Source organism: Loxodonta africana, chromosome 18, assembly GCF_030014295.1.
Source record: "Loxodonta africana isolate mLoxAfr1 chromosome 18, mLoxAfr1.hap2, whole genome shotgun sequence".
NCBI classification, from domain to species: domain Eukaryota; kingdom Metazoa; phylum Chordata; class Mammalia; order Proboscidea; family Elephantidae; genus Loxodonta; species Loxodonta africana.
This window is the reverse complement of record NC_087359.1, coordinates 55,464,645-55,487,964: the sequence shown is the minus strand read 5'-3', so window position 1 is coordinate 55,487,964 and position 23,320 is coordinate 55,464,645. Positions and strand designations below refer to the sequence as shown.

Below are 23,320 nucleotides of genomic sequence, written 5' to 3'. Positions count from 1 at the left end.
AAGTACCAGAGGATAGAATCCAGGTAAAAGCACTTTACACGCTGAAGAACAATGTGCCCATGGGAAGGAAGGAGAAAGTCAAGGTTACGCCAAAACCCCATTGCTGTTGAGTCGATTCCAACTCATAGCCACGCTACGGGACAGAGTAGGACTGCCCCATAGGGTTTCCAGGGAGCTGCTGGGGGATTCGAACTGCCGACCTTTCGGTTAGCAGCTAAGCAGTTAACCACTGCACCACCAGGGCTTCAAGTCAATGTTAGAACTTAGTTATGAAACAGAGAAGCGTGGCTACACTTTACACCTTCCTGCAAAATTTGCATTAGTGAAGGCACCGTGTGTTGAGATAGGTCTAATCCCATTACAAAAAGATTTATCCCAAGGATTCCTTCCTTAAATAATGAGTTTCCCTAGTGCATCCAGGCTCAGAGATTATAAATTACTTGATAAGAAGGCTGACGAGTCTGTGTGGGTAACCCGTCTGCAAGAGATGCTACCCTTGAAAAGCCATCAGGAAGGGCAGTGTCTCTGAAATTATAAGGGAAGTTGGTGGATGATTAAGATTCTATTTATACATATTCTGTTTATGCACACTGACTGCAGAAGTTAGGTACAACCAGATTGCTGAACGGATCAGGTATATAAATTGCGATGCGATTAGAGAATTCAAAGTCATTCAAATCGTAACTGAATTCATTGCAGCTCTTCGTTATTGAATATTTCCTCAATCGATGAATATAAAAAGCATGATAGCTTTCATGTGGGGTGACGTCTGAGAAGTATTTTGATGTTCAAATAGTATCCTCATCCTTGCAAAAGATTGGGAAACAGTGGTCTACAGGAGTGCTTCTCACACTTGGATGTGCAAACGAATCACCTGGACATCCTGCTACAACGCAGATTTGGAGTGGGGCTCCCAGATGAGGCAGATGCTACTATCTGAGGACCACACTGTAAGTACGGGACTAATAGGAGAACATCCATGCTCTTGAGCAGAACATGCCAGGCTCTTGCTGACTTGGCCTTTGCCTGCCTCTCTAGCCCCAGGCCTCATCCTCAGAGGTGGTCATCCCAGGACACCCCAACTGCTCTTGGCTGTTGCTCCTGATTCTCCTCTCTCTGCCTGGGGTCTCACGTCCCTGTGATCTCATCCATCATATATGCCCTGCTGTAACTCCCACACACTGTCCAGCGACCTGGCAAACAGGCTGAGACTTGGACCAAAGGTCATCTCTTCTCTGAGGCCTCCGCTGAGATGTTTTTCCTCCCTTCCAGGACCAACTATCTTCTCCATTGTTCTCCACCTATCTACCATGGCACTTGATGGCACTTACTTGTTTACATGTCACCTGGCTAGACTGCAAGTGCCTGCCACTCTGTAGGCACTTTATGTAAACATTGTTGGACAAATGAATTTCCATCTACTACTACCACAGCTACTGCCACCTGTCTGTCTCTTTGTCATGTTGTAGTGGCTTGTGTGTTGCTATGATGCTGGAAGCGATGCCGCTGGTATTTCAAATACCAGCAAGGTCACCCAGGGGGACAGGTTTCAGCTGAGCTTCCAGACTAAGACAGGTTAGGAAGAAAGGCCTGTCGGTCTACTTAAAATTAGCCAAAGAAAACTCTGTGGAGTACAGAATACGTCCAAGACTTCAACTCAGTTACTCTGGATGCATCATGAGGAGGGGCCAGTCACTGGAGAAAGACATCATGTGTGGTAGCATGGATGGCCAGCAAAGGTGAGGGAAACCCTCAACGAGATGGATTCACACAATGGCCACAATAAAGAACATACCAAGAATCATGAAGATGGCACAGGACTGGGCAGTGTTTCGTTCTGTTATACATGGAGTTACCATGAGTTTGAGTTGACATGATGGCAATTAACGACAACACATAAAAGGAGCCCTCAAGATATTCTCTAGATTGTAAATTGTTTGAAAATCTGGACTGGGCCCTTTATCACTGAGTGCTGGCACATAAGTAGGTGCTCAATAAATAGAGATATGTTGAATAGGAGGACATGAGTTCTCATGGTGGGTCTGTTCCATCCACCTCCTAGATGTTCTCTGGAGACCATGGCCTGGCTGAGCTGGGAGTCCTAACTACAGCCCACGTATTTTCTGCACAGCACTTAGTTTTATGAAGGTTTTCCCAGAATGACAAAAGTCAGGCTGCTTCTGGCTACTTAACGGATGCCTGCCTCCTCCAATGCTCCCATGCTCCTCAGGTATCTGTGGAGACCTTCTCGTCCCTCTAGCACCAAGGCCCAGTTTAAGAGTGGGCGCAGCATTCCCACCTAGCTGCTGTGTTGCTGTGCTCCCAACTTTCAGAACTTAGAACAGAGCCTGCTCCTCTCGTTTTGGGAGGTTCCTAGTGCCTGGCAGCATGACAAGAGTTTTTCCTGGGGGCAGAGATGTTGGAGAAACCATAGCAACCATTAGCATCCACTCTTGCTCATGTCCCACTTGCGATGGGGGATAGAAAAATGCTACCCTTGATTGCTCTTCAGGCCTTCCAGCTACACTGAAAATTTATGATTAATTTTAATTTAACTTTTATTTTTATCAAAGCAATATATGTACATAATTTTAAAAGCCAAATAGTACCACCAGGCTTCTGATGGAAAACAGCGGTTGTCTGCTCCACCTCTCCCTACTCCCAGAGTCCCACTCTCAGAGGCCAAGAGAGACTCTCAACTGTTGAAGCTGTTTTTTTTCCTGGTATTTACTTTCATGTTTCCATGGACATCAGTTGACAGTTATTTCTTGATTGTAAAACATTTCTGTTGTCGTTGTTAGCTGCTGTTGAGTCAGCTGTGACCCCCAAGCACAATGGAATGAAAAGTGCCCAGTCCTGCATCATCCCTGTGACCGGTTGTGGATTGGGCTGTTGTGATCCATAAGGTTACCACTGGCTGATTTTCAGCAATAGATCGCCTGGCCTTTACTTCCTAGTCCATCTTAGTCTGGAAGCTCTGCTGAAACCTGTTTTGCATCATAGCAAGACGCACGCCTCCACTGACAGACAGGTGGTGGATGTGGCAAGGGGCATTGGCCCAGAACTGAACCCAGGCCTCCAGCACAGAAGGTTTGTTTGCTTAGCTTTCTAGGTGATCTAACTTCTCAGTTTAAGCACTCAGCTGCTAATCTAACTAGGTTGCTTGTCTGGAGACGCCTGTCATTATCTGTGGGTTTTTTTCTCTTGAGCTTCTTAGCTTCTCCAGGAAGAGATTCTCCAAACTTCTGATTGGGGCTGAGTAGGGGGGATAAGCATGGCTTGGAAGTCTCAGTCCTCAGTAAGCAGAATTAGGCTTCATCTTCCTGTTTCCTATAGCACTTCATCCACGCCTTTAACAGTGCCTGCTCTCAAGTTCAGCTTGTCTATTTCAACCTTGTGGAGAGAAAATCTGTCTTCTGCTGGGGTGGGGGTAGTACTTGTCTGCTGCTTTGGGCCATGGGAGGGTACCTGGCTTTAGCTCCTGGCCAATCCTCCTGGCTTTAGCTCCACCTGTCATCCCAGTCTTCGGCAGTATCTGAGCCTCCCATCCCTAATCCTTTCTGAGGGTCCTATGGTGAGAATCGTTTTGGCTTTACTTAGCTTCCCCACTGGAGGCCCTGATCTTCCCCCGATCTGGTCTGCCAAGACAGGTGCCACTTATCCAGCTGCTTGCCATCTTCCAAAAATTTGGTGACATCTAGTGTTGTCTTAGGAGTTCTGGTGGCACAACGGCTAAGTGCTCAGCTGCTAACCAGAAGGTCAGCAGTTCAAACCCACCAGCTGCTCCACAGGAGAAAAGACCTGGTGATCCGCTCCTATAAAGATTACAGCCCAGGAAACCCTATGGGCCAGTTCTACTCTGTCATATAGGGTCAGTAGGGTTTGCAATTGACTCAACAGCACACAACAACAACAACAGTGTTGTCTTAGGAGCCCTTGTGGCATAATGGTTAAGCGCTCAGCTGCTAATCAAAAGTTTGGCAGTTTGAATCTACCAGCTGCTCATTGGGAGAAAAGATCTGGAGATCTGTTTCCGTAAAGATTGCTGTTATTCTTAGGTGCCGTTGAGTCGGTTCCAACTCATAGTGACCCTATGTACAACAAAACAAAACACTGCCCAGTCTTGCGCCATCCTCACAATCGATGCTATGTTCGAGCCCATTGTTCCAGCTACTGTGTCAATCCATCTCATGAAGGTCTTCCTCTTTTTCACTGACCCTCTACCTAACCAAGCATGATGTCCTTCTCTAGGCACTGAGCCCTCCTGATAACGCATCCAAGGTATGTGAGATGTAGTCTTGCCATCCTTGCTTCTAAGGAGCATTCTGGCTGTACTTTTTCCAAGACACATTTGTTCGTTCTTTTGGCAGTCCATGGGATATTCGAAATTCTTCAATGACACCATAATTCAAAGGCATCAATTCTTCTTCAGCCTTCCTCATTCACTGTGCAACTTTCACATGCATATGATGCTATTGCAAATACCATGGCTTGGGTCTGGCACACCTCAACCCTCGAAGTGACATCTTTGCTTTTTAACACTTTAAAGAGGTCTTTTACAGCAGATTTACCCAATGCAATATGTTGTTTGATTTTTTGACTGCTGCTTCCATGGGCATTGAGTGTGGATCCAAGTAAAATGAAATCCTTGACAACTTCGATATTTTCTCTCTTTATCATGATCTTCTTTATTGGTTCAGTTGTAAGGATTTTGTCTTCTTTATGTTGAGGTATAATCCGTACTGAAGGTTGTAGCCTTTGATCTTCATCAGCAAGTGCTTCAAGTTGTCTTCGCTTTCAGAAAACAAGATTGTGTCATCTGCGTATCACAAGTTGCTAATGAAACTTCCACCAATCCTGATGCTCCATTCTTCTTCATAAGTCCAGCTTCTTCGATTATTTGCTCAGCATACAGATTGAATGCGTATGGTGAAAGGCTACAACCCTGATGCACACCTTTCCTATTTTAAACCATGCAATATCACCTCATTCTGTTCAAATGACTGCCTCTTGGTTTATGTACAGGTTCTGCATGAGCACATGTAAAGATTACAGCCTAGAAAACCCTATGGGGCAGTTCTACCCTGTAACATGGGGTCACTAAGGGTCCAAATTGACTTGATAGCACCTAACAACATTCACTCGATGGCAATGAGTAACAATAGTGTTGTCTTTTCTCCTATCTTTTTAGTCTGTGGGTTTATACTTAAAAAAAAAAAACCTTGACTATCCTTTTAGTGTGGCTTGGGGAGGGAGCTGGAGACCCAGTGGTGCAGTGGTTTAGCACTTGGTTACTAACCAAAACGTTGGCGGTTCGAACCCATCAGCCGTTCCACGAAAGATGTGACAGTCTGCTCCCGTAAAGACTGCAGCCTTGAAAACCCTATGGGCAAGTTCTACTCTGTCCTATTGGGTAATCCTGATTTGGAATTGACTTGATGGCAATGGGTTTGTTTTTATTTTTGGGGGGGTGTTTAGGGAGGGAGATGAATCCATATGTTCAATCCACCATGTTTAACCAGAATTCTACACTATCAGCTTCGTGAGGCTGTGGAACCCTGCAGAAATGTCCTAAGTGTCTTTGGGCATCCTAGGAGATGAAGAGAGATACTTAGAGTTAGTCTCTGGGATGTACACAGCCACAGAACCAACCAACATGGTTTTCATCCCAATAATGGCAGCCTCTTGTCTAAAGGTTTTCATGGAGCCCCGGGGTTCCTCGGGGATGTCCCCCAGGTATGGCCAAGGGGAGCAATGGAGAAAGGAAACCAACGTCTTTGGCTTCCCATCTCTAGCTGAACCAGAGAAGTTCTGCTTTTAGATGTTTTATATATCAGGACTCTGCTAAAGCTTTTGTTCAATATAAGGACACTGTTATTAAAAAAAAAAAAAAAACAGGAAAATGAGAATTGCAACAGACCTGTCATTATATGCCATTCTCTTTCCAGATATGTCACCTAAACCTTTTGTCCTGAGCTATTTTCATGGCAGTGCTTTTAAAATCACATTGTGAACATTCAAAGAAACTCAGCTTAAGGAGTATTGCTTTTGGTTTCCCATGTGGGTTTAAAACTTCATTTAAATACTTCACTTATGTGCCCTTGGGAAGCTTACTCAACTTCTCTGGGCCTGTTTTATCTTTCAATGGGGATTATCATACCTTGTTAGCAGGGTAATTGGGGTATTCATAAGATAGACTCATAATTGTTAATTATTAGTTGCATGGAGTCAGCTCCAACTCATGGTGACCTTATGTATAACAGAACAGAACATTGCCTGGTCCTGCACCATCTTCATGATCATTGGTATGTGTGAGTCTGTTGTTCTGGCTGTTGTGTCAATCTACCTCATTGGGCGTTTCCCTAGTTTTCACTGACCCTCTACCTTACCAAATGTGATGTCCTTTTCTAGTAATTGGTCTTTCCTGATGATGTGTCCAAAGTGAGCTGAAGTCTCGCCATCTTCGCTTCTAAGGAGTACATAGTAGCTACTCATTAATGTTAGCGTCTCTCTCACCTTAGTTCTGCCAGTAAGCACAATTCTCACATAGATTTTTTTTCTTTCAACAAATAATAGTGCCCTGGTAGACATCAGTGAACCATACAGTCCAGGACTCCAGTCCTCTTGGAGTTCATGCTTTAGGTGAAGGGGACAGACAATAAAAAATAAGCATAATAAATAAGTAAATTATATGATATACTTGAAGGTGACTTGTTTTATGGAAAAATGGAAAAGTAGATCAGGATAAAGATGGATGAGGAGTAGGGGTGGGGGTTGCGATTTTAAATAGGGTAGTGCGGATAGGCTCCATTGAAAAGGTGAGATTTAGGCAAAGACTTGACAAGGTGAGACAACTGTTAGTGGCCATTCGGTCACCCTGACTCATGGTTACCCCATCCACAAGAGGATCGAACCATTGTAATCCATAGGGTTTTCCTTAGCTGATTTCTGGAAGTAGATCACCAGGCCTTCTTCCCAGTCTGTCTCAGTCTGGAAGCTCTGCTGAAACCTCTTCAGCATCATAGCAACATGCAAGCCGCCACTGATAGACCTGTGGTGACAGCGAATGAGGTGCACTGGCTGGAACCGAAACTGGGTCTCTGGCATAGAAGGTGAGGAGAACTCTACCATGGAACCACCACTGCCCTCCTGTGAGACAATTCACCATGCAGATATGTGAGCAGATGCCCTGAAGGAAGAGTGTTCCTGGAGTGATCAAGAAACAGCAGGAAGGATGGTGTGGCTAGAGCCAAGTGAGCCAGGGGGACAGCAGGAGGTGACAAGGCCAGGGGGATAACGAGACCAGATTTTTAACCCTATTCCAATCCAGCACAGGTTCTAAGAGTAATTCCTTTGCTCGACAATATATCTGACATAATATTAAATTCATTTTTCTTTAGCACTAGGATTTGAGGAAATTAAGGCAGATTACATCTGCTAAAAAAGTATATTTTGCATTAGGATGAATGAGGGATAGAGGGAGATGAAGAAGGAAGGGCCTTGTTTGTGGTTCTTCTAACTTTTGAACTCGTCCATTTAGATTCTGAGAACATTAGAGAGCTGATTCTGGTTTCCTCAGATATCATCTGCCCCAAATCCTCACCCTAAAGCCCACCTCCCCAAGCCCTGGCCATTCATGGGACTATCTGCCCAGCTTGGTTCCCTTGGCAACTCCTTCCCCAAATGCTATCCACACGGCTTCTGCAAGGTCATCATGCCTTTACATGGACCCACTCCCTTGGCCACTGCTGATTGGTCCAGGGGTGGGCACCTGACTGAAGCAGGGCCAATGATTCTCTTCCCTGGTTTTTTTAGTTTCTCCTTCCTTTTAGTTTAAGTTAATTTTAAACAGAAGATCAATGAGAGCCAGGACAGTCTCTCACTGGTGGTAGGATCTGTAAAATATAAAACTTACGATCTATTTGGAGCTATGTGTGAAAAAAAAAAAATGTGTGTGCAGAAAAAGCCTGTCTCCAGTGAGAGAAAATGAAAGTGATTTAGAGAGGGGGAGGGGGAAGAAGGCACGAGAGATCTGAGGGTATGTGAGCCCTTGGTTAAAGTTGTTTCTGAGGCTGCATCCTTACCCCTCCTGCTGCTTGGTTGTTGAAGTTGCCTTGGATCCTGGGGGCAATACAATTCCTTTTATGCCTAAGCTTGTTTGAATCAGGGTTCTCTCATGTGCAACCTAGATCGCCTACTGCCTATTTCTTTTATCTTTGAAGTTACTCAGAGCCATCTACACAGAGCTTCATTTTTAACAACCTCCCACCAGTCTTCAATTTAATTTCCTGTAGCAAACTCTGGCCATGAAATTGCACTACCAGAGTTTAGGACAGCTTTTCGGAAAGTATATTTTGTGAGCTCCTCCATGAAAAAAAAAAAAAAGGTTTCCATGGTCAAAGACATTTGAGAAATAAACGCAGCATGCGGTGTTCCTATCTTGGATATTCATGCTGTAGCGCATTAAAGAATTCTTGCCATGAATAAATGTGTTTAACTTGACTTAACCAGGGTTTCCCAGAATATTTTGTTACCCCAGAGTCTTTATATTCATGTAACAGGTAATATCCTGAACACCTGGGGTTCACTTTGGGGCATACTGTCTATGTCCACGTGTGCCTGAGCCCGCCTTTAGGATGGCATATTACCAGGGTGTTACCTGTGGCTGTGCAGGTTGTGTCCCTGAGTGTTTGAACAAGGGGCCACCCTGGTGTGGGGCTGTGTCAGCCTGGAGGAAGGGACGCTTTTGATAATTTGCAAAGAGGTACTGTCTACTCATAGTGGTGATTCAGTGGTAGAATTCTTGTCTTCCATATGGGACAGCCAGGTTCCATTCCTCGCCAGTACACCTCACGTGCAGTCTCCACTCGTCTGTCAGTAGAGGCTTGCCTGTTGCAATGATGCTGAACAGGTTTCAGCAGGTCTTCCAGACTAAAAGACAGACTAGGATCTACTTCCAAAAAATCAGCAGTGACAACTCTATGAATCACAATGTTCTGATCTGCAGCTGATCATGGGGATGGCACAGGACCAGGCGGTATTTTGTTCCATTGTACATGGGTTGCCATGAGTCAGGGTCCAACTTGACGGCAGCTAACAATAACAGCCCTCTATTCTCCAAGTGTGCTGTGAGCCTATAGGGCGGGGTCCACCCAGAGGGGGTGCCTTTTTCTAATCTACACGTTGGCATCATACGTCCTTGTAGTGGTCCTGCAAGTCACTGCCACCTCCCCAGAGGTCCTTTCTGTTAGTCAGAATTATGACTGCTTGCTTCCTTGAATTTCTGAGGGACGAAGCTGTCCGCGAGGAAAGGCAGGAATTCATCATAGGCTCTGCTTGGAGCAGAGTGGGGCTCCCAGATGTCAAGGGCCTTCAGGATCCCTGTCACAGGCATGGGGTATTTAGAATATTCTCTGGGATATTTGGACTTTCCCCTGCCTCTGGCACGGTTTGCTGTCCTCCCACTCAGTGGTCATCATTATCAACCTTCCAGTTTGCAAAGTGCTTCTGCAGAAGACCTTTCACTCGATCCCTTCGGCATCCTCCGAGGTTGGTGGGTTTTATTGGTTTTGCTTGCCTCTCTTTTACAGATGAGGAAACTAAGCCTCACTCATTCGCCCTCAATCACATGTCTCCTAAAGGAGGAACTGGGATTTGATCTATCAAATCCCACTTTCTCCATCCCACCACAGTGCCCCTGTCATCAAGCTGCCTGTGGTTGCTCCCTCAAAAAACACATTTTAATTCCTTTCCTCTCTCTCATTATCCAAGTATCTTATATAGCAGCCTGGTCTCCTTCCTCAGGGGACTGAGAGGTGGGGATGCCAAGGAAGTAAGATTAAAGTTGAAATAATACCACGTAGTTCCTCATTCTCACTAGCCACATTTCAAGTGCTCAGTAGCCACATGCGGCCAGTGAATAACACACAGGACAGCACAGATATAGAACATTTCCATCCTTGCAGAAAGTTCTATTGGACAGCATTGACCAGAGGAAACAAGCAATTTCTTATGGCCCTTCCCCCCACTTGCTTTAAGCCCCTCTTTCTTCATGCAGCCTGCTTCCCCAACCACCTAACCTCCAAGGAAAACTTTTAAGTGAAAAGTGCTGGTCTTTCACCTTGGGATAGCTCAAGCTCCTAGCAGGAATGAGACTGGATTCTAAGTGCAAGTCTTGCCTCCTACTGAGATAATAAGCTCCTGAAAGGCAAGGTCTTTGTCTTGTGTCTTCTGCATCCCTGATGACACCTGCACAGTGTTAGGTGAACGGCAGGTCTTTAATCACATGATTACTGATTTGTACCTAAATTGGTACAGCTCATAGTCCAGTCGGTCATGGTCCAGAAGCTTGGTTCAGGTCCTGGATTTGCCACAAACTCACTTTATGGCTTTATGTACATTTGCCTCATGCTGGGCCTCATTTCTCCCTCCTCAGAGGAACGAGGGGGTTGGTCTAGACCAGATGGTCTCAGGTGATTTTTACCACTCTGACTGTCTAAGGCTTTAGGAAACAGAATGAAGTTTCCTGGGTTAGATCCTGAGGTTGGAGCCTATTCTATCAACTGACAGTACTTAGACCCAAGGCCAGTCCCACAAGGAGCTGTGTTGTGTGAGGATGTCCTGTGATGGGGTGTATCTGGCCTTGTGTATGTGTATCTATTCTATACACTCGCTCCCACTTCTGAATTAAGGCAACAAGCTGGGAAATCCAGCATTACTGTTGTGGGTTTAGTTGTTATCCCTGAAAGTCCTAACCCCTGATATCTGTGGATATGACCTTGTTTGGAAATAAGGTCTTTGAAGATATTGTTAATTAACATGAGACCATGGAGTCCTGGGGTGGTGCAAATGGTTAACGTACTTAGCTGCTAACCAAGAAGTTGGAGGTTCAAGTCCACCCACAGGTGCCTTGGAGGAAGGGCCTAGCCATTTACTTCCAAATAATCAGCCATTAGTAATCCCATGGAGCACCGTTCTACTCTGATAGATACGGGATCGCCAGAAGCTGGGGTCAACTTGACAGCAACTGAGTGTTCTGGTTTTGACATAACGCAATATGACCAGTATCCTTAGAACGAGAGGAGAAGGGACACAGAGAGACACAGAGGGAAGATGGTCATGTCAAGATAGAGGCAGAGATTAGAGGGATGCACATACAAGCCAAGGAACACTGGAAGCTAGGATGAGGCAAAAGAATTTTCCCCAAGAGTTTTCAGAGAGATCATGGCCCTACTGACTCCCTAAATTTGGACTTCTTTCTGGTCTCCAAAACTGTGAGACAATAAACTTCTGCTGTCTTAAGCCACCTGTTTGTGGTACTTTCTCACAACAGCCCTAGGAAACTAATATAATTACCATGGAAAACATAATTAACTTCTGTTTAGGCCTTGGGTGCTGAGTCTGCAGGACTCATTTTATCAGTCTTGCCTCCTATTGAGATAATAAGCTCCTGAAAGGCAGGGTCTTTGTCTCGTGTCTTCTGCATTCCTGACAATAACCTGCACAGTGTTAGGTACATGGCAGGTCTTATTCTCTCCTTGTTCCACAGGTGAGTCAATAAGTAAATATATCCTGGTGTCTGCAACAAAGGACTTCTCTTTTAGGACCAAGACTCAGCTACCAGGACCCAGGGTTGTCTACAGGGTATATAGGCTGGTCACAGGAATGCTCTGGAAAGCCAGACTCTGTCAGCCAGGTCTCAGTGATGCCAGAGTTTGGTATTAATACAAACTTCCTTTATCAGTCTGCATCTGGAGCTGCAGGGAGGGTGTATCTAATTTAGAAGAGTGGACGTGATCAACAAAGCATCTCCTCAGCAAGCAGCTGAGGGAGCTCGGAGTGCCCTGAAGCCTGAGGGAAGCTGCTGGAAGGCATTACTGTAATGCTACCAGTGGTGGCCATTTTGTTTTTCAGTTTAAGCACCAGGAGGATTAACCACAATGTGAGGTAAATGGCCATGCTCACCTCTCCCCACCAGGGTGCTCAAGTGTGGGATGCTTGGAGGAAGTAGAGGGTGTAGTGGTAGGGAGAGAGCTTGGAGTTTGCAGTCAGACTCCCTGCCTCAGAAGCCCGGAAGGCGTAGGTATGGTGAGGGTAGAATCTCAGAATGGGAGGAATGGGATCCAGGACTCATGGGGTGGGGGCAGCAAGTGGTAGGGAACTGTATCTTGTCCCCAGAAGGATCTGTGCTTGGCTGCTTGGCCTCCACCTCCTCTTCAGCTTCACTCATTCTGAGTGCCCAGGGCCTCCCTCTCTGGAATCTTCTCTCAATCCCACTCCTCCTCCTCTGGTCCTCCCCAGGCTCATCTCTTAAACTGCCTCCCTCCTCCCTTGTGCCCTGAACATAGTGTTGATCTTACTTCAGGCCTCCCTTGTGTTCATGGTTTCCACTCTTGGGCACATCTTTATCTTCTGCACCTGGTGAAATGCTACAAAATGCCATTTACATAGGCATTCACCAGGAAGCTTTCCCTCAACTCCCTACCCTGCCCTCCAGTGCGGGCAGCTGGTCCCTCCACAGCCTTGTGTGGAGTTAGTCACACTGGACTTTAATTTTCTGTCTCCTTCTCTAGGCTTGGAGCAAGGGCTTGGTCTTTTTCATCTTACTATCTTCACTTAAGTGCAAAGTCTGAGAGAGTTTACATGCTTAATGAATACTCTGCTGAATAAGCAAATGCATGGATGCATGAAATACGCTTCAGAGCCAGCACACACGGGTCCCTCAGGGGGTCACACAAGCATGACACCAGACCCCTGAGTCCACACCCTTTGGTCTTCCAACACTTCACAATCCTTCTACCTTCTCCCAGGGGACAGGAACCTACTTTTCTTTCTGTTGGCCCTTCCTAGCTGGGTTGGGATATTCAAGATGGCTGGAAGAGGAACGGGCCAGCCCATCTCCCTCTTGTCCTGAAATCAAGCCACCCACATGCCCAGCCATTGTTTTTTCATTCAATCCTTCCTCCATGTGTCTTCCCTAACACCACCCCTCACCCTGCCTGCCTTCCCTTCCAGTGTTCCCATCATCTGCCCTTCTTCCACCTAGTGAACTCTAGGAAACCCAGGGCATCATGGCCCATCCAGGGACATCTTTACCATTTACCTGCTTGTCACCCGCCCCTTGATAGGGAAGCAGTCTTCATGTGGTGAACAAAGATGCCCCACCTGAGCCAAACCAGGCTTTCAGAGTTGGTCCTGCACCCACCCCCATCACCCAGCACCCCTGCTCCCTGTGCCCAGCTCACCTGTCTCTCCCCAGATGGGCAGGTACTCATCTTGCTGAATGTCCAGCATGATCTCCAGCCCGTTGCCTGTCCCCCCCTTGACCGTGGTAAGCAGAGGTTTGCCATCCTCGCCTGAGTTAAACATGTAACACTTCCCATATTTTGTAAACACCTGAAGGAGAGAAGAGAGAGAGAAGCACATGGGTGACTTCAGACTGGGCTCTAGAGATTGGCAAGTGCCCACAACATGTCATATTCAACCCCTCTTAGGGACCCATGTATTCTTGCCCTGGCTGATGGCTCAATTATATCAGGTGGGATTTTAGCATCAAAGAAAAAATATGGATGCCCTTTGGGGTTTAATGTAAATGGGATCTGGTCTTTCCTCTGTACACTCCCCCTGGATGGTCCTGTCTACTTCCAAACGTTAAATATCAGCTGTAAACTCTGACCATCCAACTCATATCTCCAGCCGAGCTCCCTCCCAGGCTCTACACCCATTATCCCACTGTCTCACAAGCATACCCTCAAGGTGTCCCCCAGCCCCCTGACATTCACCATGTCCCAAAGGGAACAAATAACCTTCCTTATCTTCTCTGCCCCCTCCAACCATTCTTCTGCACTCCCGTCTTGGGGAACAGCATTGTCACCTCAAAGGTGCTCAAGCCAAAGCCCTTAAATTCACTACAGACTCTTCTTATTTAACCAGCAAGGCCTGTCAATACCATCTCTGCCTCTGTCTTGAAGTTGGCCTTTACTCTGCATAATGCCACAGTTTAGGACCCTATCATTTCTTGCCTGGGTTGCTGTAGTTTCCTAGCTGGACTTTCTGATTCCAGGCAACCTTCCCCAGCCCATTCTCTAAAGCTAACTGCAGCTCACTCTTTCTGAAATGCAAACATAAGCATATCAATCCTGTGCTTAAAACCCACCAGGGCTCCCATCCCCTTTAGGCTAAAATTCAGACCTTCCATACCCAGCCTTCTGTGATGCCCTCCATCAACTCCCCCTGCCTTCTCCTCTACTGCTTCCCACCCGAGTCCACTGAAGTCCACTAGAAGGTAAACACGTGGGTTCGAGGACTGTCTGCTTGTTCACTGAGGTAGCTAACCCTAGTAGCTAGCACAGCGCCAGGCACAAGGGGGTGCTCTGGAAATATGTGTTAAATGAATGACTGAGTGAGTGAGTGTACCCAGACACAGCAACTGGCAGCACCCAGATGTGCCCTGCTGGTTCACACACTTGTGGATTCCTACTTGTTGCTTCTGCTGCCTGTAACCCCACTCATTCCTTTCTGCCTGGACAACCTTGAGCTGTGCTCCAAGGCTAGGATGATGCATCTTCTCCTCCAAGAAGCCTTCCTGAGCCCCTAGACCAAGGTGGGTTACTATCCTCCCCTCTGTGCCCCCTGCTCTTCGCTATAGCACCTATCACATGACACTGAATGGTTGGTCCTGAGTCTTTCCAGAACTTGACTCTGCCTTTCATTTCTGAATCCCAGCACTTGGTACATTGTCTGGCACACAGTGGGTGCTCCATACACTTCTGCCGGATCAAAGCATGAATACAAGATGCACTGTGATGCTGTGGGTAAGGAACGCAGAGATCTTTGGTGTTGCCATTTACTAGTTGTGTGGCTTCGGGTGAACCAAATAAGCCCTCCAAGCCTCAATTTCTCCATCTGTAAGATGGGGGTTCTAGTCCTTGCTGTAGCTATCTCTCAAGGTTATCAAGAGGATCAAATGAGGTAATGCACGTAAAAGTGCTTCGAGGACTATAGAAGCTTTATACAAATGCTATGGGTTGTTATGATTACATAACTACTTTGGAACCTCGAGCTGAAGCCAAATTACATCTGGTAAATTGGTTGGAAGAGAGCCAGGCTAACTGTATCGGATTTCTGCAGCCACTGAGGCGTTGGAGCCTGTCCCCCTCCCCCTCCACCCGCCAACCCCACTGTGCTCCACTGCACTGTCCCATGTTGCAGCATGGAGGTCCGTGGGGAGGCTCTTTGGTTTCCCATCCTTCAGTGCCAAAACTCAAACCAAACTCACTGCCATGGAGTCAATTCTGACTCACGGCAACCCCATAGGGTTTTCAAGGCTGTAAAACTCTACTTAAGCAGACTGCCACATCTTTCTCCTGCAGAGCGGCTGGTGGATTCGAACCTCCGACCTTTCGGTTATCACTTGGTCACTTTAATCACTGACCCACTAGGGCTCCTTCCCTTCAGTGCAGAGGCAGAGAAACAGCAGGGGTGGCTGCTTTCTCGTGCAGATCTAGACGGCTAATTGGAAGGAAGGGAGAGGGACCTTACTCATGGGCCAGGCAATGTGCTAGATGCTTAACCAAGGAATCTTATTCAACCCTCACAAATGTGGTTGTGGGTATTGCTGCTCCCATTGTTCAGATGAGGAAACCAAGGCCCAGAGAGGTGAAGTAACTTGCCTAAAGTCACATGGCTAGTACCAGGAGCCCTGGTGGTGCAGTGGTTAAGCGCTCAGCTGTTAATGGAAAGGTCAGTGGTTTGAGCCCACCAGCTGCTCCGCGGGAGAAAAATGTGGCAGTCCGCTTCCATAAAGATTAGAGCCTTGGAAACCCTGCGGAGCAGCTCTATCCTGTCCCATAGGGTCACTGTGAGTTGGAATCTACTCAACGGTAATGGGGTAAAGCCTCCTTCACTCAGCTTCACAGTGGGGGAGGACAGCTGGAACCAATGCAAAGTTGAAAGCAAATGTGATTTTTCAAAGAACGGAGTTTTATCATCACTATTACACGCAGCGACTGAACTTGACTTACAAACTTGTCCCCTGGAGAGATACTTTCAGGCTTGCTCCAATGAACAGATAATAGCATCTTACAGTTAGCACGTCTATTGCAAGGGGCTGAATACATTGGGGGTGAGCGCTGGGTGTGCCCATTGAGCTATTCCTCGTGTTGTTGTTAGTTGCTGTCAAATTGATTCCGAATCACGGTGACCCTATGTGTGCAGAGTAGAACTGTTCCATAGGGCTTTCAAGGCTGTGACCCTTTCACAAGCAGATCGCCAGGTCTGTTTTCCAGGGTGCCTTTGGGTGGGGTTTCAACCACCAAATTTTTGGTTAGTGATCAAATGCTTAACTGTTTGTGCCAAACAGGGACTCACTCCTTGGAGGCACTCTAAATATCTTCTCCCAAACCGTTTATAATGTTAATTCGCCTATCGATCCTGATGAGATTTGTAAGCAAAAGTAAATTTCAGCTTAAAGCCAGATAATTGGAAATCCAAACTTCTCCCCTAACCCTCCCTTTCCATTTGGTACTTGAACTTCAGCATATCGGGCTCTGGTTAGAATGCGCACTCTACTCCTAAAGTCAGCTGTGACCCGAGTCCTGCCACACATACGCTGCCTGGCGTTGCTAAAGTTACTGATCTGCTCTGAATTTCTGAGGATGGTGACAAGGTGTGAGAAGTGAAAGGAATCCGAGAGATCATCCTGTCCACTCACCTAGGCAGAGATAAAAGGACACCTGAGAGAGCTAAAGCCACTTGCTCAAGGTTACCCAGAAAAGAAGTGTTGAACTGGGACACTGACTCCTAGTTCAGCCTGTTGTCCTTCCTTTATGCTAGCCTTCCTCAGTTTCCCCATTTACAAGGTGGATGGAGGATGTAGGGGATTGCTCTGAACTTCAGTTGACTGAGTCTCTGCTCCGTGCCAGGTATTGAGCTGGCACTGAGGCCTCATGAATTGAAGTCAAGGAGGGAGCAGGACAGGTCCAGACAGTGGGAGTAAGTAGACTCACTCCCTGTCCTTGACTGCTCCTTTGTCAGGCTGTGATCATTCATTTTGTGTCATCGTGGCTAGTTGGCTCTCGTTCACTGCTGTTGAGTTGGGCCCCAGCTCTTGGTGACCTCGTGCACAACAGAAGAAAACGCTGCCCAGTACTAGGCCATCCTCACGTACAACAGGATCAGACTATTGTGATCCATAAGGGTTTTCATTGGCGGATTTTCGGAAGTAGATTGTCAGGCCGTCCTTCCTAGTCTGTCTTGGTCTGGAAGCGCCACTGAACCTGTTGCACCATAGCAACATGCAAGCCTCCACTCACAGATGAGCAGAGGCGTGTCTGAGGTGCACTGCTGAAGCTATACCAAATCAAACCAAACCTGTTACTGTTGAGTTGATTCTGACTCATAGAGACCCTACAGGACAGAGCAGAACTGCCCCATAGGGTTTCCAAGGCTATAATGTTTACAAAAGCAGACTGCCACATCTTTCTCCCATGGAGCGGCTGGTGGGTTCAAAACACCTACCTTTTGGTTAGCAGCTGAGCGCTTTAACCACTGTGTCACTGCCAAGGCTCCCCAGCTAGACTAAAGTCCCCAGTTATTTAATCAAGCACTCATCTAGGTGTTGCTGCAAAGGTATTTTGTAGATTTGGTTAACATTTACAATTAGTTGACTTTCGATAAAGGAGATTACCCTCAATAATGTAGGTGGGCCTCATCTAATCAGTTGAAGGCCTTAACAAAAAACACGTTTCCTAAAGGAAAAGTTCTGCCTCAAGGCTGCAGCATCAACTCCTGCCTGAATTTCTAGTCTGCTGGTTGCCCTTTGGATTTTGGACTTAACAGCCCACACAATCATGTGTGCCAATTCCTTAAAATAAATCTCTTCATCCATCCATCCATCCATCCAACCATCCATCCATCCATCCATCCATCCATCCATCCATCCATCCATCCATCCATCCATCCACCCACCCATCTACCTACCTACCTATCATCTATCTATTAATCATCTACCTACCTACCTACCTGTCTGTCTATCTATCTATCAACCAAAAACCAGACCTGTTGCTGTCGAGTCGATTCTGACTCATAGCAACCTCATAGGACAGGGTAGAATTGCCCCATAGGATTTCCAAGGAGCTCCTGGTGGATTTGAACTGCCGACCTTTTAGTTAGCAACCATAGCTCTTCACCACTATGCCACCAGGGTTTTTCATATATATATATATGTGTATTATATATATTAATGTTTGTATGTACATACATTATATATATATTCACACGACATATATCTGTATGTATATATGTATATACTTATATCTCCTGTTGGCTCTGTTTCTCCGGAGAACTCTAGTATGCCAGGCCTAGTCCTCATCCTAGGAGGCCAGGTGGTGGCTCTTGCTGGCATTCTGGGTACTGATCTTTCCTGCCCCTCCTCCTTGGGGTGGGTGCTGGAGGAAGTCCACAAACTTGCCAGGTGTGAGCTCACTAGGTCAGAGCTTGGTCAGGTGTGGTGGTTACCAGCCTGGCAGGGGTGGGGAAGTGGAGGGTGACTGCAGCCATGTCTAAAGGACAGCCCAGTGATAGTTGGGGACCACTGAATTCTTAATCAAATATGGCTCCCCAGAAGGCGGCCTAAAACCCTTCTATGGCTTCCTGTTGTATTGAGGATGAAGTCCTAAATCCTCAGGGAGGCCCTCCATGGCCTGGCCCCTATCTCCTTCTCTCTCCTCACTCAAGTGTTTCAAACATACTGGCTTCCTCGGTTCCCAGGATGTACATCGCAGGGCCTTTCCATGTGCCGTTTCCTCTGCCAGCATATTCTCATTCTTTGCTTGGTCTACTTCTGGTCATTCTTCAGGCCTCAGCTTAAATTACTTCCTCAGAGAGGCCTTCCCGGATCCCCACCCCCCACCCTGCATCCCGGCCTCTATCTAAATTAGGTCTCCTTGTTTTACAACCTCACAGCCCTATTAGTTTTCTTTTATGGTGTGTATCAAAATGTGTAACTATGTAATTATTTATGTGATTTTTTGTTGGGCGTGGCCTCCACTAGAATGGAAGCTTTGTGAGGGCAGGGACTGTGTTCTGTTGAATGAACAAATGAATGAATGAATGAGTGGGCTCCAGGTGCTGTTGGCCTCACGTCCTCTTGCTCATCTCTGGGAGATGACCCTGCAGTTACTAAGCCTTACCTATAGGACCTGCTGGCCAGCCTTGCCCAGTTCTGGCCAGCTTTACCCGGTTCTGGTGCAGCTTCCTTGACGTCTTGTCCAGCTCCCTTTTCCTCCCTTCCGCTGCCATGGCCTTCTCAGCTTCCCACTTAACTGTACCTAAGCATTTTTGCTCACTTCTCCATGATGGCACTAAAGGAAATAATTCTTTCAGGAACTCACAGGACTGGGGACAGTTTTCCTTCACAGGGGCAGGAGAAGGGGCTCAGAGAAAGAGAAGTACAGGCAGGCTCTGAGGCTGTGCTGGCCTCCCTGCCTGGGTGGCTGTGCCCTCCGCTCCCTCCTGGCTTTTCTGGGAGCATTACTCTGCTCTCTGCTCAGTGTCAAAGGCCTGAGAGCTATTTACACAGTGCAATTTTGCTACAAACTTGGGACAAGATGAAGCTCTGCTTCCCATTTCGGGGCATAATGACGTGTAATACGTGCTTCAAATTTACGCCTTATCGCCCCCAGCTAGAAAATACAATTTAAGTCCAGGCTGTCAGGACAAGCTCGCTGCTTCTTCACACCTGCCATTCTCCCAGGCGTTTCTCCGCTTTCCTGGTAAGTGCTGACAATCCCGCTGTGGATCGGGGGGCTGAATTTGCGGGGCTGCTTAGAGTCTAGAATTGTACTGAGTTGGGTTGGCTCCAGGAGTGATGGGTGAACCTGAGATAAAAATGGAACTGATGACCATCATAAGGAGCCCTGGTGGTACAATGGTGAAGCACTCATCTGCTAATTGAAAGGCTGTTGGTTTGAACCCACACGGCGGCTCTTTGGAAGAAAGACCTGATCATCTGCTTCGGTAAAGATTACAGCCAAGAAAACCCTGTGGGGCGGTTCTGCTCTGTCACATGAGGTTGCTATGAGTCAGAAGCGACTTGAGGCCACCCAACAACAACAACATGACCATCGTCTTTGTTGCCAGCACTTGCAGACTGCCATTACGCTAGAGACTCTGAATACATTCAACTTCAACTATCTCACCAATCCTCTGAAGTTGGAGGGAAGGGAACTAAAAATTCCTGAACCACTACTCCATGCTGGCCACTGCTTGGGGTTGGCTGCTAACCTAAATGTCGGAGGTTCGAACCCACCCCGTGACTCTGTGGAAGAAGGGCCCAGTGATCTTCTTCCATAAAGATTACAACCAAAAAAAAAAAAAAAAAACCCTACAGAGCAGTTCTACTCTGCGACACACGGGACTGCCATGAGTTGGGAGCTGACCCAGTAGCAGCTAACAACAACACGGTGTAAATGGAATCCCTCAGTAGTGCAAATGGTCAAAACACTTGGCTGCCAACTGGAAGTCGATGCTTTAGGTTCACCCAGAGGTGCCTTGGAAGAAAGGCTGGAGAGATCTACTTTCAAAAACATCAGCCATTGAGAACCCTACGGAGCACAGTTCTACTCTGACACACACGGGGTCACCAGGAGCCACAACTGACTCAGCAACTGGTTTGGTTTTGGCATCTCATTTCTAATTATGGTCCCAACCATCTTGATGAGGAGGCATCTTACTATGGTATCCCCATTTTAGAGTTGAGGAAACTGAGGCTGCTGAAGAACATGGAGCCAGGAGGTGAGATCTTACCATCAGAGAAGTTAAAAGAAAGGAACAACGGAATTTTGAGCCAGACGGGATGGGATCCCTGTAGCTTATAAATTATCAAATCTGTGGTCCTGAACAAGTCATCTACCATTCCGAATTACTTTGTTTTTTTTTTCATCTGCAAATTGGACAAGGTAATCTTGACATGTGGTTGTAGGGACTGAATGTGAGATTCCAAGTGGATTTGTTTGGGAGATTACATAAGAGACACCTTTATTACTAGTTTTGTATTTATACTAGAGGGAAGTTGCTATATTCCTCTTTTTCAGTATAAGAGTGGTAAATTTTGGGGGTTACAGGAGGGGAAGAGATGAATTGAAGAGTGGTGGCTTGGTTCCTGTCTTCTCTGTTTGTGGTTGTTATTGTTAGGTGCCATCAAGTCAGTTCTGACTCATAGTGACCCTATGTACAACAGAACGAAACACATTCTCACATTTGTTGTTGTGCTTGAGTCCACTGTTGCAGCCACCGTCAATCCATCTTGTTGAGGGTCTTTCTCTTTTTCACTGACCGTCTAATTTACCAGGCATGATGTCCTTCTCCAGGGACTGGTCCCTCCTGATAGCGTGGCCAAAGTATGACTTCAGACACAGTATCCTCTTGTTCTGTTCAAATGACTGCCTCTTGGTCTATGTACATGTTCCTCGTGAGCACAGTTAAGTGTTCTGGAATTCTCATTCTTCGCAATGTTATCCATAATTTGTTATGATCCACATAACTGAATGTCTTTGTGTAGTCAATAAAGCACAGGTAAACATCTATCTGGTAGTCTCTGCTTTCAGCCAAGATGCATCTGACATCAACATTGATATCCCTGGTTCCACGTCCTCTTCTGAATCGGCTTGAATTTCTGGCAGTTCCCTGTCAATATACTGCTGCAGCCGCTTTTGAATGATCTTCAGCAAAATTTGACTTCTGTGTGATACCAATGATATTGTTTGATAATTTCCACATTCTCTTATATCACCTTTCTTCAGAATGGAAACAAATATCGATCTCTTCCAGTTGGTTGGCCAGATAGCTGTCTTCCAAATTTATTGGCATAGACGAGTGAGCACCTCCAGCACTGCATCTGTTTGTTGAAACGTTTCAGTTGGTATTCTGTCAATTTCTGGAGCCTTGTTTTTCGTCAATGCTTTCAGTGCAGCTTGGACTTAGTCCTTCAGTACCGTCGGTTCTCGATTATATGCTACCTTCTGAAATGACTGAACATTCATGAATTCTTTTTGGTAGTGACTTTGTACATTCCTCCCATTTTATTTTGATGCTTCCTGCGTCATTTAAATATTTTCCCCATAGAATTCTTCAATCTCGCAACTCGAGGCTTGAATTTTTTCTTCAGTTCTTTCAGCTGAGAAATGCTGAGCGTGTTCTTCCATTTTGGTTTTCTATCTCCTGGTTTTTGCATATTTCACTACAATATTTACTGTGCCTTCTCGAGCTGCCCTTTGAAATCTTCTGTTCAGCTCTTTTATTTTATCATTTCTTCCTTTCGCTTTAGCTACTCTACATTCAACAGCAAGTTTCAGAGTTTCTTCTGACATCCATGTTAGTCTTTTCTTTCTTTCCTGTCTTTTTAATGACCTCTTGCTTTCTTCATGTATGATGTCCTTGATGTCATTCCACAACTCATCTGGTCTTTGGTCATTAGTGTTCAATGCCTCAAATCTATTCCGGAGATGGTCTCTAAATTCAGATAGCATATACTCAAGGTCGTACTTTGGCTTTTGTGGACTTGTTCTAATTTTCAACTTCAAATTGCATATGAGCAACCGATGATCTGTTCTGCAGATGGCCCCTAGCCTTGTTCTGACTGATGATACTGAGCTTTTCCGTCATCTCTTTCCACAGATGTAGTCCATTTGATTCCTGTGTATTCCATCTGGTAAGGTCCACGTGTATAGCCACTGTTCCTTTTGTTGAAAAAAGGTACTTGCAGCGAAGAAGTTGTCAGTCTTGCAAAATTCTATCATGTGATCTCTGGCATCATTTCTATCACCAAGGCCATATTTTCCAGCTACCAATCCTTCTTCTTTCCAACTTTTGAATTCCAATCACCAATAATTACCAATGCATCTTGATTGCATGTTTAATCAATTTCAGACTGCGGAAGTTGGTAAAAATCTTCAATGTCTTCACCTTTGGCCTTAGTGGTTGGTGTGTAAAATTGAATAATAGTCCTATTAACTGGTCTTCCTTGTACGCATATAAATATTATCCTAACACTGACAGCCTTGCACTTCAGGATAGATCTCGAAATGCTCTTTTTGCTGATGAATGCAAAGCCATTCCTCTTCAATTTGTCATTCCCAGCATAGTAGATGATATGATAGTCTGATTCAAAATGGCCAATACCAGTCCATTTTAGCTAACTAATACCTAGGACATCAATGTTTATGTGTTCCATTTCATTTTTGATGATTTCTGATTTTCTTAGATTCATACTTCATACATTCCACATTCTTATTGTTAATGCATGTTTCCCGATGTTTCTTAT

The 23,320-nt window shown here is 46.0% G+C and overlaps 1 protein-coding gene across 1 annotated transcript in view; it reads right to left on the bottom strand.

The window, feature by feature from the left end:
* ASIC2 (acid sensing ion channel subunit 2) overlaps positions 1–23,320 on the bottom strand; it is a 325,057-nt gene that overhangs the window by 87,499 nt on the left and 214,238 nt on the right. Inside the window, exon 2 of the mRNA XM_003414344.4 lies at positions 13,245–13,395. Within this exon, the coding sequence (XP_003414392.2) occupies positions 13,245–13,395 (151 nt within the window). The remainder of the gene's footprint in view (positions 1–13,244; positions 13,396–23,320) is intronic.